Here is a 13,850-nt window from a genome sequence, read left to right as displayed (position 1 = left end):
GACAGATGGTGCACCATGATGCACCATCTGCTGGCAGCATGGCGTCTGCTATAGCTTTCATGGAAGGAGGAGCGAGTTACGGCAGACACCCAGAAAAACTTGTAAGAATGTTTTTGCCCCATCATGCACTGGAAGCTTAACCCATAATTCCAATGGGTAGCAGAGACTGCAGGAACTGTGGGATAGCTACCACAGTGCAACACTCCACCATTTGATGCTAGCCTCGGTACTGTGGACGCACTCCACCGAATTCATACGCTTTAGTGAGGACACATAACATCGAACGTATGAACTTGATTATGGAAATTCGAATAAAATAACTTTGAATTAATTTCGTACTGTAGACGTAGTCTCAGAGATGACACCACACTTCAGGGGACAGCTCCAGTCAGAACCACCAGTTCCTGCACTGGACCCAGGTGATCCAAGAAAGTTGCGACCTACTGACCAAAGATCAGAGGGAACTAGGGGAATTTACCAACAATAACCTGTTCCTGACCACCATGAACCCTGCTCTTCCATTGGCCAAACTCCCTCAAGGCAAACTTGCCTAAATCATTCAAGATCCACCTGCTAAGTGCTTGTGGAGACACCACTCACTGGCTTCCAGGCATTTAGGCCTCGATAAAGTGACTACAAACCTCAGCAGCCATTCCAACACCCCACACCGAGACTATTTTCCCAATCAGTAACCTGCAGGAATTCCCTCTCTCACTCATTTACAGGGGCTGCTAGCAATCCCTTCTGTCAAGCTCAGAGTGTTACAATCCTTATAGCACCTTCCACTTATAGAGTGAAAAGAATAAGTGTCTTCTGACAGAGCTTGTTCCCTTTAACACTGTGACACATTCTTACCACTGGGTGATACCTTCGTATTGAGAAACAGTCCATAATTTCATGTACACTCTGTATTATTTCTAGTGTATAACAGGGAGTGTTATTCAGTGTATTTTCTATCTCCTGAGCCCAGGTCGTTCTGAGTCAATCAGGCTGCTGAGTGGAGAGAGCCGGTGTGATGGGAGAGTTGAGATTTCCCTCCAAGGTGCGTGGGGCAGAGTGCTGGATGACCAGTGGGACATGAACGATGCCAGTGTGGTGTGCAGGCAGCTCCAGTGTGGAGTTGCTGAGAAAGCTTATAACCCCCCTAAGTCTGAGCGAGGAACAGGCCCCGTGGGGCTGAGAAGGGTCCAGTGTGCAGGAAATGAGACTCATCTGACTCTCTGTGACAACTCCATGTCTGAGACAGCCCAGGCAGGAATTGCTCAGGACGTCGGTGTTGTCTGCTCAGGTGATTCATTTCTAAATCTCACAGACATTCTCTGTCCAGTAGGAAAATACATATTAACAGCTGGGATCTATCCCTGCAGGGAGCAGGAGGATCAGACTGGTGAATGGGGAAGGTCGCTGTGCCGGGAGAGTGGAGATTTATTACAATGGCAGCTGGGGGACAGTCTGTGATGATTTCTGGGACCTGCTGGACTCCAATGTTGTCTGCAAACAACTGGGATGTGGACACGCCATCAGTGCAACTGTCTCTGCTCATTATGGGCAAGGATCCGGGCAGATCTGGCTGGATGACGTGAACTGCTCTGGGAATGAATCCGATCTCTGGGCGTGTCCTTCCAGGGGCTGGGGCCAGCACAACTGCAGACACAAAGAGGACGCGGGAGTTCTCTGCTCAGGTCAGTTATGTGAATGCTCTGGTGAGCCTGGTTACCAGGGGATTTAATGGAGGGGGCAGATGTTTAAGGAGATTGCTGAAAATGATACTTTCACTGACAGTCTGTGCCTCCCTTTCCCTTGTGTAACTACCTACCGGGGTCACCATTAGAAAGTCCTCAGCTCCCACCCAGAGGTATTGGAGATATTGCAAGATTTCCCTAACGTTAGAATGCTGCATCTCAGGTGTCTGAAGGAGACTGTACCATGGAAAGCAGTGACTGAAAAGGATGTGGGGTCCTAGTGGAGAAATAACTGAACATGAGCTCCCAGTGCCGTGTATGGCAAAACGGGCTAATGAGAACCTTGGATGTATACACAGGGGAGCAGAGAGTAGGAATGAGGACTAAATGTTACTGTTGTATATGGCACTGGTGAGACAGGCACTGGAATATTGTGTCCAGTTCTGATGTCTGCAAAGATTGGAGAGGGAGCAGAGAAGAGCCACAAAAGTGATCTGATGAATAAAAGCCTTACAGTGAGAGATTTAAGATGCTGAATCTGTTTAGCTTATCAAGCAGCAAAGAGTCTTGTGGCACCTTATAGACTAACAGATTTATTAGTCTATAAGGTGCCACAAGACTCTTTGCTCTTTTACAGATCCAGACTAACATGGCTACCCCTCTGATACTTAGCTTATCAAAACTATTAAGAGGTGACTTGATTATAGTGCATAAGTCCTGTCAAAAGGAGAACATGCCACTTATTAAAGGGCTCTTTAATCTAATGGGGAAAGGCAGAACAAGAATCAATGGCTGGAAGCTGAAACCAGACAAACTCACATCAGAAATAAGGCCCAGTTTTTTAACAGGGAGGGTGATTAACCATCAGAACAAACTACCAGGGAAATGGTGCATTCTGCATCTCTTGAAGTTTTCCTGTCTAGACCAGATGCCTTTCTGGACGCTCTGCTTAAGTCAGACTCAAGTTATTAGGCTCTATGCAGCTGTTTTACAGAATGTCAAATTATTTGATCTCACAATCCCTGACACGCTGTCTGGAGTGGCTCACGGCTCTGAGTACCCACTTCAGGGCAGATGGTGAGAAACAAGGCAATACCCCAAACTGGTGGTGTGTCTATAAGTAGATTTCACCAAGACACACTGCCATAGGTCTCACCCCCACTCTGAACTTTAGGGTACAGATGTGGGGACCTGCATGGACACTTCTAAGCTTAATTACCAGCTTAGATATGGTCTCGCTGCCACCATCCAGAATTTCTGAGTACCTGGATCACTCCCTTCCCCCCCAAAAGCTTCCCCTCCCTGGGTAGCCTTGAGAGACTCCTCCACCAATTTCCTGGTGAGTCCAGATCCAATTCCCTTGGATCTAAAAAAATCAGGGGGGAAAAATCAATCAGGTTCTTAAAAGAAGGCTTTTAATTAAAGAAAAGAAAGGTAAAAGAAAGAAAAAAAACCTCTGGGGAACAGCATATCAGCTAATCTCACAGACAATAGATTGAAAACACAGGATGTTCCCCTGGGGAAAAATCTTAATACACACAATAATACCCAATTTGATAATTCCCTTAATGGCACCAAGCCAATCACAAAAGAAAATAAACATAAACCTATTTATTCCTTTCTAAAACTTACTACTCTGATAAGAGGCTGGTTCCTTGATCTTTTTCACTCCCACTGAAACTGACTAAACAAAGGAAACTTCCCTCCTTCCTTTTGGAACATCTTGTTCCCCCATTGGTTCCTCTGGTCAGGTGTCAGCTAGGCTAGGTGAACTTCTTAATCCTTTACAGGTAAAAGAGGCATTAACCCTTAACTATCTGTTTATGACACACACCACATGTGTCTGAGGCAGGGGCAGCTCTAGGCACCAGCAAAGCAAGCACCTACTTGGGGCAGCCCATTTGCAGGAGCGGCATGGGAACTGAGAACCAACAGGGGGCTCTGGGAGCTGTAGTTCCTTGGTTAGCTCCCTGCCTATAGAGCTAGCCCTGGAGCAGGGAAAGAACTACATTTCCCAGCATTCCCTTGGCCACTACCAACTGGAAAGGAAGGAGGGGGGCCTCATGCAGCAGCGTGTGCTGTGAGTGCTGTGAATGGCAGGGAGACCATATTTTAACATTCAAAGAACAGGACACTCCAGGGGGAGGGAAGCCCCAGCCTGCCACCATCCACTCCCTCCACTGCCCCCCACAGAAACCCCAACCCATCCAACCCCCTGCTCCCTGATTACCCCCTCCCAGGACCCCTGCCCCTAACTGCCCCTTTGGACCCCACCCCCTATCTAAGCCTCCCTTCTCCTTGTCCCCAACTGCCCCCTCCTGAGAGCCTGCCCAACTTCCCCCCAGGACCCCATCCCCACCTGTCCCCTGACAAACCCCTGGGACTCCCATGCCCATCCAACCACTGCCTGTCCCCTGACTGCCCCCCCGAACCTCCGCCCCCTCCAACCCTCCCTGCACCTTGTCCCTTGACTGCCCCCCTGGAATTCCCTACCCCTTCTCCAACCCCCCAACCCCCTTACCGTGCCACTCAGACCAGCGTGTCTGGCTCCGCACAGCTCCAGACATGCTGCTGCATACATGCTGCCGTGCTCCCCCGCGGAGCCCGCAGCTCCCCCCCACACACACACACACTCAGCACCTGCCTTCCAGATTTGAACACCTCAAAATTCAGGAGTGCTCAAGCTCAGTTTGGGCAGCTGTTACTTCATTTCTCCCAAATCAAATATACTGATCCACTGTAACTTGCTGTAGAAAAAGTAGGATAAAATTGAGCAAGAAATGCTTCCCAGTGGTTATTAGGACTGGAATTGCGGTGGAAGGAGGGTGCAGGTGCGGGGGAGGGGAGAACCCAGGGCTGGGGCGGCAGGAGGTGTGTGTGGGGGGGCACTGGTGGGGGGGGAAGTGGGGAGTCCAGGGCTGGAGTGGCAGGGGGGTTCGGGGGGGAGCCCAGGGCTGGGACGGGGGGCAGCCAAAATTTTTTTTTGCTTGTGGCGGCAAAAAACCTAGAGCCGGCCCTGGTCTGACAAAGTGGCTATTCACCCACGAAAGCTCATGCTCCAATACGTCTGTTAGTCTATAAGGTACCACAGGACTCTTTGTCACTTTTCACCAAGACAGTAACAGATGTGAACTCCTGGACCAATGTTCCCTCTAATTTTTTACATCCATGAGCAGAATGGATTTTTTTATGTGCACCAGTGTAGAGGTGATGTGTGGCGAAGTTGGGTCTGAGGGGTTTGGAGTGTGGGAGGCAGCTCAGGGCTAGGGCGGAGATTTGGTAGTATGGGGAGGGCTCCAGCTGGGGGGGGTGAGCTATCGGGTGGGGCTGTGGATGGGGTGGGGCCATGGGGGTGTGGGCTATGGAGTGCAGGCTCCCCTGAGCCTTCTCCTGCTGCAGCAGCCTGGGATTGGGGAAGAGGTGCCTCTCCAGTCCAGGCCCCTGTGGCTGTGTGCCTATGCAGCCTTTGATAGCCTGCTGTGTGGACACATGTCTGCACAGCTTAGAGGGAACTTAGTCCTGGATCACTGTAGCTATCTTACCATGGAGCCACAGACAGTCCCCTTTGACTCTCCAGTCTATGCTGTCACCCAGAGAAACTGAACTTAGTGATAATTGGTCACTTACACCAAAAATCACACCACATTCAGGTTGCTTCCAGTCCCAAAAGACCAGTCACTTACTCAGATCAGTTGGTTCCCTAGATCTTATAACAAAGACAATGCTTGTAGCCAATCCTGTAACAAACTATATACAGGTTTATTAACTAGAAAAAAAGAAGAAATAAAAGGGTTATTCACACGGTTAAAGCAAAGAAACATATACACACAAATGAGTTACCATTTACATCCTTGGAATGACAGAGTTGTAGTGATCCGTCAATTCCAAATGTCCTTCAACGCTGACCCAGGGGAAACCCCTTGGGGTCTCTGGCCTCAGTTTGGTGTCTCTAGCCCTGTCAGTTCAAACAGCCAAAAATATGAAAAATCTACATATCTATTATTTTTATTTCCTCCTTCCAGCCTTCAAAGTGATGGGATGAGGCCTTCTGCATGTACTACATGCAGGGGATGGATGGGCGGGATCATTCCCGTGCCTGAGTTCACAAGTTCAGAGCAAACATTTTCAGTTATAAAGCAAAACTTACATATTTTATTGTAGCATGGACCACAGACATTACAAGTGAGATTAATGCCTGCAGCAACTAACAACCATTTCATAGAGTCTAAACACTAAATACATTCCTACAAGACTAATAGCTGTTTTGAGCAAAACTAACATACAGGTGACCTGGCCTGGTCTCCAGCTATGAGATTGTCAGGTCTTAGCTAAGGTCTGCAGCCTGGGCAAGAGCTGGCATCTGGCCTGCCAATGTCACAATCCTTCCTGGCCTTAATCTATTACAATTTGTATGTAGTTGCTGGGAAAAGGTGACCTTCCAGAGATGCCCACTGTATTTCTAGGGGGCCTGTGATGTGTAAAAGAGTCTCTCATTCTTGGAGTGGTTCTCTAGCAGTTGCTCCTGCAGAATGATGCACAGAATTGTTTGCAATCGCTGGGATTTCACTCTTCACACCCCAGTTCTTTCAGAATCAGATGATTTAAATTTCCTTTTCATGCATTTCCTTCTAGAATTCACAGATCTGAGACTGGTGAGCAACAGTGACTGTGCTGGGCGGCTGGAGGTTTTCTACAATGGGACGTGGGGCAGTGTTTGCTCCAATCAGATGTCTGGAGACACCCCAACAATTGTCTGCAAACAGCTGAACTGTGGGGATGGAGGACAGATTGAAAGAGACTTTGAATATGGAGCAGGTTCTGGTCCCACGTGGCTGGACCATGTTGCATGCAGTGATCAGCACAGCTCCCTCTGGCAGTGCCCGTCAGAGCCCTGGAATCCAAAGTCATGTGATAACCGAGCAGAAGAGACCCATATTTCTTGCGCTGGTAATTCTGAAATTACCTGCATGTGCTTGTGCAAACACACATATCCGCGATGTGTTCAATTAATTGAAGGGTTAGGATACAATTTGTTGTTGTTCACATCTCAGTGTAGGCAGATGTAAATTCTCAACACAAGATACAAATGTATTTTCATGATGTTTTATAAGTATAAACATTTGTCTGATTTACAACAAACATGGAAGTTAATCAATTAATTATACAATGTGCTAAAGTAGTGTGAGAGTGAAGAAAAGCCTCTCCCTAGAGACCATCTTTAGGCAGCTCTGTGGTTATTAATCCTTTTGGGATGAACAATCAGAGATGGGCCCAGGCTGTGCATTTTGGGTCGAGACTGGAATCCCCCACAAGTCTGGGTGCATGTTGGCCTGGAGCAAATTAGTTAGGTATTAAATGACCGAGAGTTCACATTTCTGTTCATACAGTGCTGAAATTATGGGTTTAAAATACAGATAAATTCTACTCCCACGTCACACACACAGCCCAGTGCATTCACCTCGGCTTTTTCTCTCCATAGGAAAAAAAGCAAAACCAACTCAGACCCTGTTTGCCGAATGCCCGAACTCTCCAAGCTGCACAGGTATCTCTGCTTCTCTGTGTTTCACTCTTGGTCCCTAAGGACTTTCCCAGCTGTCCCAGTAACATGTGAGGTTTCTGCATTTCCAGACCAGGAGAAGTTACGCGTCGTGGGAGGAGAGGACGGATGCTCGGGCAGAGTGGAGGTTTGGTACCGTGGCTCCTGGGGAACAGTTTGTGATGACTCCTGGGACATGGTGGATGCTAACGTTGTGTGTAAACTACTGGGCTGTGGATCTGCTGTATCTGCCCTGGACGAAGCTGCATTTGGCGAGGGGACTGGTCCCATCTGGGTGGAGAAATTGAATTGCCGAGGAACAGAGTCATCTCTCTGGGACTGTCCTGCCAAGCCCTGGGGTGAGAGCAACTGTGGTCATAAGGAAGATGCTGCTGTGAATTGCTCAGGTGAGTGACGGGAGATGTTTCTGCTACATGCTGTAATTTTCAGGAAGGAGGATGGATCAGCCCACGCCCCCATCCCTTTGGTCCCAGACCAGGCCCTCCCATCTCCTGTGTGCAGGAGCATCATGGATGCTGTGAGGTGGGACCTTTGTGGGGTCAGATTGGCTCAGGCATCAGCCCACATAGCCCCTGCATCCCTGTGCTGCTCTGATGGAGCTTGTGGAGGTGACAGCTGGAGACAACCTGGGACTCTCGGAGTTGAGATTCCCCCTGAGAACAAACACGTCACCTCCCCCTCACTCCAGGCTCCAACTCTCCTCCCTTTCCCTTTGCAGGTCTGACAGAGAGGACAGATTCTCCAAATACCCCAGTTAAAGCATCCCCCTCTTCCCATCAAGGTTAAATTTCCCTGGTGCTGGGTGACAGTGGATGAGCTGCAAGCTGCAGCCTGAGGGAAGGAGCTCCTTTCTATGGCCTGTGAAATCTGAGGGCGAATGACACCTGGGTGGGAGCTGCAGGCGCTGCTGATCCAGAGGATGCCTGTCTGCTGGCTCCAGCTGACAGAGCAGGGGCCCATGATTTAAACAGCAGCCTGTGAGCTGCCCCCATGGCACATAGATTGTCCCAGTCCATTACCTTGCTGTCCTGGGCCGTGCAATGAGTGACTGGGGAGCTCCCTGTCCCTCCCTGCCCCCTGACTGTCACAGGATAATCTCTCCCTTGTGCATGTTCATTTCCATCCAGCTCCCCAGCGCCGCCCTCAGACTGACAGTGGGAGAGTCACGGTGCCCGTGGTCATCTGCATTATCCTGGGGGCCCTGCTCTGCCTGGTCTTAATCATCCTGGGGGCGCAGGTGCGAAGTGCCAAGGCACAGCACAGAGGTGGGTCCTGTTTGGTGTCACTGTGTGAAATGCCTCTGCAATAGCAGGGGGGCTGCAGGGTGTGAGGGTGAGGGGCGATACTGGACTGGGTGGGTTGGCCGAGGGTGCCTAACTCCTCTCTCATTTAATATTTTGTTAGTGGAACAGCCCAGCCATGAAATCTGGAGATGATACTAGCTAGGGACCTTTACAGTTTCAGAAAAGCTACATCTTTATCTCCCCACCCTCCCATGATCAACTCCAGAAGTGCCTACTCAGGCTTCCAGCCATCACCTGTCTCTGGGTGGTAACCTCCTGTCCCACCTCTTTGTGGCCTGGGGTGTTTAATGCTGCACAGCCCACTGCCTTCCACTGTGATACCCCCAAGAAACCAGTCCGCCCACAGGCCAGCCCCCATGCTGTGCGTTCTCCCCAAGGGCTATGAGCAGTGTATTGCCAGCAGTTACAAGTCACCACCCAGCTCTCTCTCAGCAGACTGCACCTTGTTAGTAGGATGAAAGTATCACAAGGAACTCTTTAAAAACAATAAAAATTCCTCCACACTTGCTGAACACACCAGAATTCACCCGTCTTCCTCATGGGCAGCCTGCTAGACCAACGTCCCTGCAACTATTCAGTGTTGGGATCCCCGTGGACAGAAGGTCCTGCCCAATTGCTGAATCAAAATGAAGGCCCTGAGTCTGTTTAAACTCAGCCTTTCATATCAGAAATCTTTCTTTGTCTCTTGGTCTCTGGTAACCCAGTTTGAACCAGTCTGTGTAAACCACCCTAAAGGCTGTTACCTTTCTGGAGTTGTTACAATCTCATTGGTTCACCTTAATCAACCCTCCCCCCACCCCCGCCACACACACACACACACACACACACAGTTTTTTCTTCCTGGAGGAGCTGTGGTAACCCTCCCACATGCAGTAGAACATAAACCATTCATAGATTTAATACAGTGATTCCCAAAGATACCGCCTGGGGTCAGGGCCGGATCTAGGTTTTTTGCCTCCTCAAGCAAAAAAAAAATTGGCTGCCCCCCACCCCAGACCTGGGATCCCCCCCCCAGCCCCTGCTGCCCGAGCCCTGGGCTCTCCCCCCCTCCTGCACCCCCCTGTCGCCCCAGCTCTGGGCCTCCCCCGACCATCACCCCCCTGCCATCCCAGCCCTGGGTTCTCCCCCCTCCCCGACCTGCACCCCCTGCCAACCCAGACCTGAGCTCTCCCCCACACACACCCTGTGCCACCCCAGCCCTAGGCTCTCCACCACACACCCTGTGCTACCCCAGCTCTGGGCTCCCCCCTGCCACCCCAGCAGTGCCCCCTACCTACACACCCCCTCCTGCCCCAGCCCCCTCCACCTGCACCCCCTGCCACCCCTGCCCTGGGCTCTCCACCCCCTCTCCCTACCTGCACCCTTCTTCCGCCCCCGCCCTGGGTCACTGATAACTTGCTTTCAGGGCGGGTCATTCAGCAGGAATTTTGGATGTGCACAGAACACAGACAGGATTGGTTCCCATATGGTTACAGAACTGTAGTAAAGTGGAACAATTTTCAACTTGTGTGATTGGAAGCTATCTGGATACATATTATAAGATTGTCCTCCATAAATGAGGAAAAGTTGAGGTGCCTTTATTATTCTTTTGTTCCACTCTTTATTCTATGGGGAATTTGCCAATGCAATACCACTGTCTTCCTTTTAAACAAATAAAACTTAAAAAAAAAAGGCTGTTGAAAATGGGCTTCTATCTCCCTTGCTAGGCTTGCTATAGACCACCAGACCAAGGGGATGAGGTGGACAAGGTTTTATTCCGGCAACTAGCAGAAGTTACTAGATCACAGGCCCTGGTTCTCATGGGAGATTTTAATCACCCTGATATCTGCTGGGAAAGCAATACAGTGGTGCACAGACAATCCAGGAAGTTTTAGGAAAGTGTAGGGGACAATTTCCTGGTCCAAGTGCTGGAGGAACCAACCAGGGACAGAGCTCTTCTTGACCTGCTGCTCACAAACAGAGAAGAGTTAGTAGGGGAAGCAAAAGTGGATGGGAACCTGGGAGGCAGTGACCATGAGATGGTTGAGTTCAGGATCCTGACACAAGGAAGAAAGGAGAGCAGCAGAATACGGACCCTGGACTTCAGAAAAGCAGACTTTGACTCCCTCAGGAAACTGATGGGCAGGATCCCCTGGGAAAAATAACATGAGGGGGAAAGGAGTCCAGGAGACCTGGATGTATTTTAAAGAATCCTTATTGAGGTTGCAGGAAAAAAACATCCTGATGTGTAGAAAGAATAGTGAATATGGCAGGCTACCAGCTTGGCTTAACAGTGAAATCCTTGCTAATCTTAAACGCAAAAAAGAAGCTTACAAGAAGTGGAAGATTGGACAAATGACCAGGGAGGAGTATAAAAATATTGCTCAGGCATGCAGGAGTGAAATCAGGAAGGCCAAATCACACTTGGAGTTGCAGCTAGCAAGAGATGTTAAGAGTAACAAGAAGGGTTTCTTCAGGTATGTTAACAACAAGAAGAAAGTCAAGGAAAGTGTGGGCCCCTTACTGAATGAGGGAGGCAACCTAGTGACAGAGGATGTGGAAAAAGCTAATGTACTCAATGCTGTTTTTGCCTCTATCTTCACAAACAAGATCAGCTTCCATACTGCTGTACTGGGCAGCACAGTATGGGGAGGAGGTGACCAGCCCTCTGTGGAGAAAGAAGTGTTTCGGGACTATTTAGGAAAACTGGACGAGAACAAGTCCATGGGGAGGGATGCGCTGCATCCAAGGGTGCTAAAAGAGTTGGTGGATGTGGTTGCAGAGCCATTGGCCATTATCTTTGAAAACTCATGGTGAACGGGGGAGGTCCTGGATGACTGGAAAAAGGCTACTGTAGTGCCCATCTTTAAAAAAGGGAAGAAGGAAGATCTGGGGAACTACAGGCCAGTCAGTCTCACCTCAGTCCCTGGAAAAATCATGGAGCAGGTCCTCAGGGAATCAATTCTGAAGCACTTAGAGGAGAGGAAAGTGATCAGGAACAGTCAACATGGATTCAGCAAGGGCAAGTCATGCCTGACTAACCTAATTGCCTTCTATGAGGAGATAACTGGTTCTGTGATGAGGGGAAAGCAGTGGATGTGTTATTCCTTGACTTTAGCAAAGCTTTTGAAACGGTCTCCCACAGTATTCTTGCCAGCAAGTTAAGGAAGTATGGGCTGGATGAATGGACTATAAGGTGGATAGAAAACTGGCTAGATCGTCAGGCTCAACGGGTAGTGATCAATGGCTCCATCAAGCAGAGTGCCCCAAGGATTGGTCCTGGGGCCAGTTTTGTTCCATATCTTCATTAATGATCTGGAGGATGGTGTGGACTGCACTCCCAGCAAGTTTGCAGATGACACTAAACTGGGAGGAGTGGTAGATACGCTGGAGGGTAGGCATAGGATACAGAGGGACGTAGACAAATTAGAGGACTGGGCCAAAAAAAAACCTGATGAGGTTCAACAAGGACAAGTGCAGAGTCCTGCACTGAGGACAGAGGAATCCCATTCACTGTTACAGACTAGAGACCGAATGGCTTGGAAGCAGTTCTGCAGAAAAGGACCTAGGGGTTACAATGGACGAGAAGCTGGATATGAGTCAACAGTGTGCCCTTGTTGCCAAGAAGGCTAATGGCATTTTGGGCTGTATAAGTAGGGGCATTGCTAGCAGATCGAGGGACGTGATCATTCCCCTCTATTCGACATTGGTGAGGCCTAATCTGGAGTACTGTGTCCAGTTTTGGGCCCCACACTACAAGAAGGATGTGGAAAAATTGGAAAGAGTCCAGTGGGGGGCAACAAAAATGATTAAGGGGCTGGAGCACATGACTTATGAGGAGAGGCTGAGGGAACTGGAATTGTTTAGTCTGCAGAAGAGAAGAATGAGGGGGGATTTGATAGCTGCTTTCAACTACCTGAAAGGGGGTTCCAAAGAGGATGGATCTAGACTGTTCTCAGTGGTAGCAGATGACAGAACAAGGAGTAATGCTTTCAAGTTGCAGTGGGGGAGGTTTAGGTTGGATATTAGGAAAAACTTTTTCACTAGGAGGGTGGTGAAGGACTGGAATGGGTTACCTAGGGAGGTGGTGGAATCTCCTTCCTTAGAGGTTTTTAAGGTCAGGCTTGACAAAGCCCGGGCTGGGATGATTTAGTTGGGGATTAGGTCCTGCTTTGAGCAGGGAGTTGGACTAGATGACCTCCTGAGGTCCCTTCCAACCCTGATATTCTATGATTCTATGATTCAGATAGAGAGGGGCAATGTCCATTTAGTCCACCGAATTCCTTCTTTGGGGGCTGCAAGGTGAGGTCACACCAGTATCCCTAATCCACTCTCGGGATGTCTTCTGAAGGGGATATCTGGGCCAAAGCCTTCTACTCCTTGGGCACACTTGTTCCCCATTTACAGGGCCACCCCAGTCTAGCCGTGAGCTCTCCATTCACAGCAAGCTGCAGCATGAAGTTTTAGCTACAATACTCCCTCCCCCTCCCATCCTGTTGATAGTGGCCAAGGGAATGCTGGGAAATGTAGTTCTTTCCCTGATCCAGGGCTGGCGCTATAAGCAGGGAGCTAACCAAGGAACTACACCTCCCAGGGCCCCCTGTTGTTTCTCAGGTCCCAGGCTGGATCCCTGCCAACTGCCGCCCCTGCAAATGGGCTGCCCTAAGCAGCTGCTTGCTTCACTGGTGCCTAGAGTCGCCCCTGCCTGGGGTTGCACAATCTATCTCGGGTGACCAGACAGCAAATGTGAAAAATCGGGACAGGGGGTGGGGGGTAATAGGAGCCTATATAAGAAAAAGACCCCAAAATTGGGACTGTCCCTATAAAATCAGGACATCTGGTCACCCTAAATCTATCCCAGGGAGGGGTTCTGAATATCACAAGGAGAGACATCATGGAAAAGGCACCTAGAGAAATTGGAAATATTGTCAGGAAAAAAGTATATAAAAATCGAGCTCTGGTAAATAGTTTTGAAGAGAGTGATCCAGTAGAAAAGACAATCTTTGGAGGGAGAAATGCGGGAAAGGCGCATTATACTGTATTATACTCAAACCTAGCACTTGTAGGGGATTTTACATTTATAGCACACAATACAAACATTAGCTACCAGCTCCTTGGCAAGAAGATGGAGAATGGGATTGCCATCAACATACATGTAACATTCACAACTTTCCAGTAAGACAATGCCCATAGTCGGATCTCATGCTTCAGGGCTTCAGCCGGTCACCCACAGGGGTCAGGAAGGAATTCTGGGAAGCCCCCATATTTGTGTTTTGTTTCTTGCCCTCCTCTGAAGCATCAGACATTAACTACAAATGGGGCTGTGAC

At 49.3% G+C, this 13,850-nt stretch overlaps 1 protein-coding gene across 1 annotated transcript in view; it reads left to right on the top strand.

Moving 5' to 3' along the window:
* Positions 1–1,218: 1,218 nt before the first annotated feature.
* The window catches only part of LOC123355760 (scavenger receptor cysteine-rich type 1 protein M130-like), a 301,663-nt gene continuing 289,031 nt past the window's right edge, over positions 1,219–13,850 (top strand). Inside the window, exons 1-3 of the mRNA XM_044998406.1 lie at positions 1,219–1,288; positions 1,368–1,682; positions 6,315–6,629. Coding sequence (XP_044854341.1) covers positions 1,234–1,288; positions 1,368–1,682; positions 6,315–6,629 — 685 coding nt within the window. The 5' untranslated portion in view covers positions 1,219–1,233. The remainder of the gene's footprint in view (positions 1,289–1,367; positions 1,683–6,314; positions 6,630–13,850) is intronic.

Source organism: Mauremys mutica, chromosome 1, assembly GCF_020497125.1.
Source record: "Mauremys mutica isolate MM-2020 ecotype Southern chromosome 1, ASM2049712v1, whole genome shotgun sequence".
In the NCBI taxonomy this organism is placed as follows: Eukaryota; Metazoa; Chordata; order Testudines; family Geoemydidae; genus Mauremys; species Mauremys mutica.
This window is presented reverse-complemented; position numbering and strand designations above follow the sequence as displayed.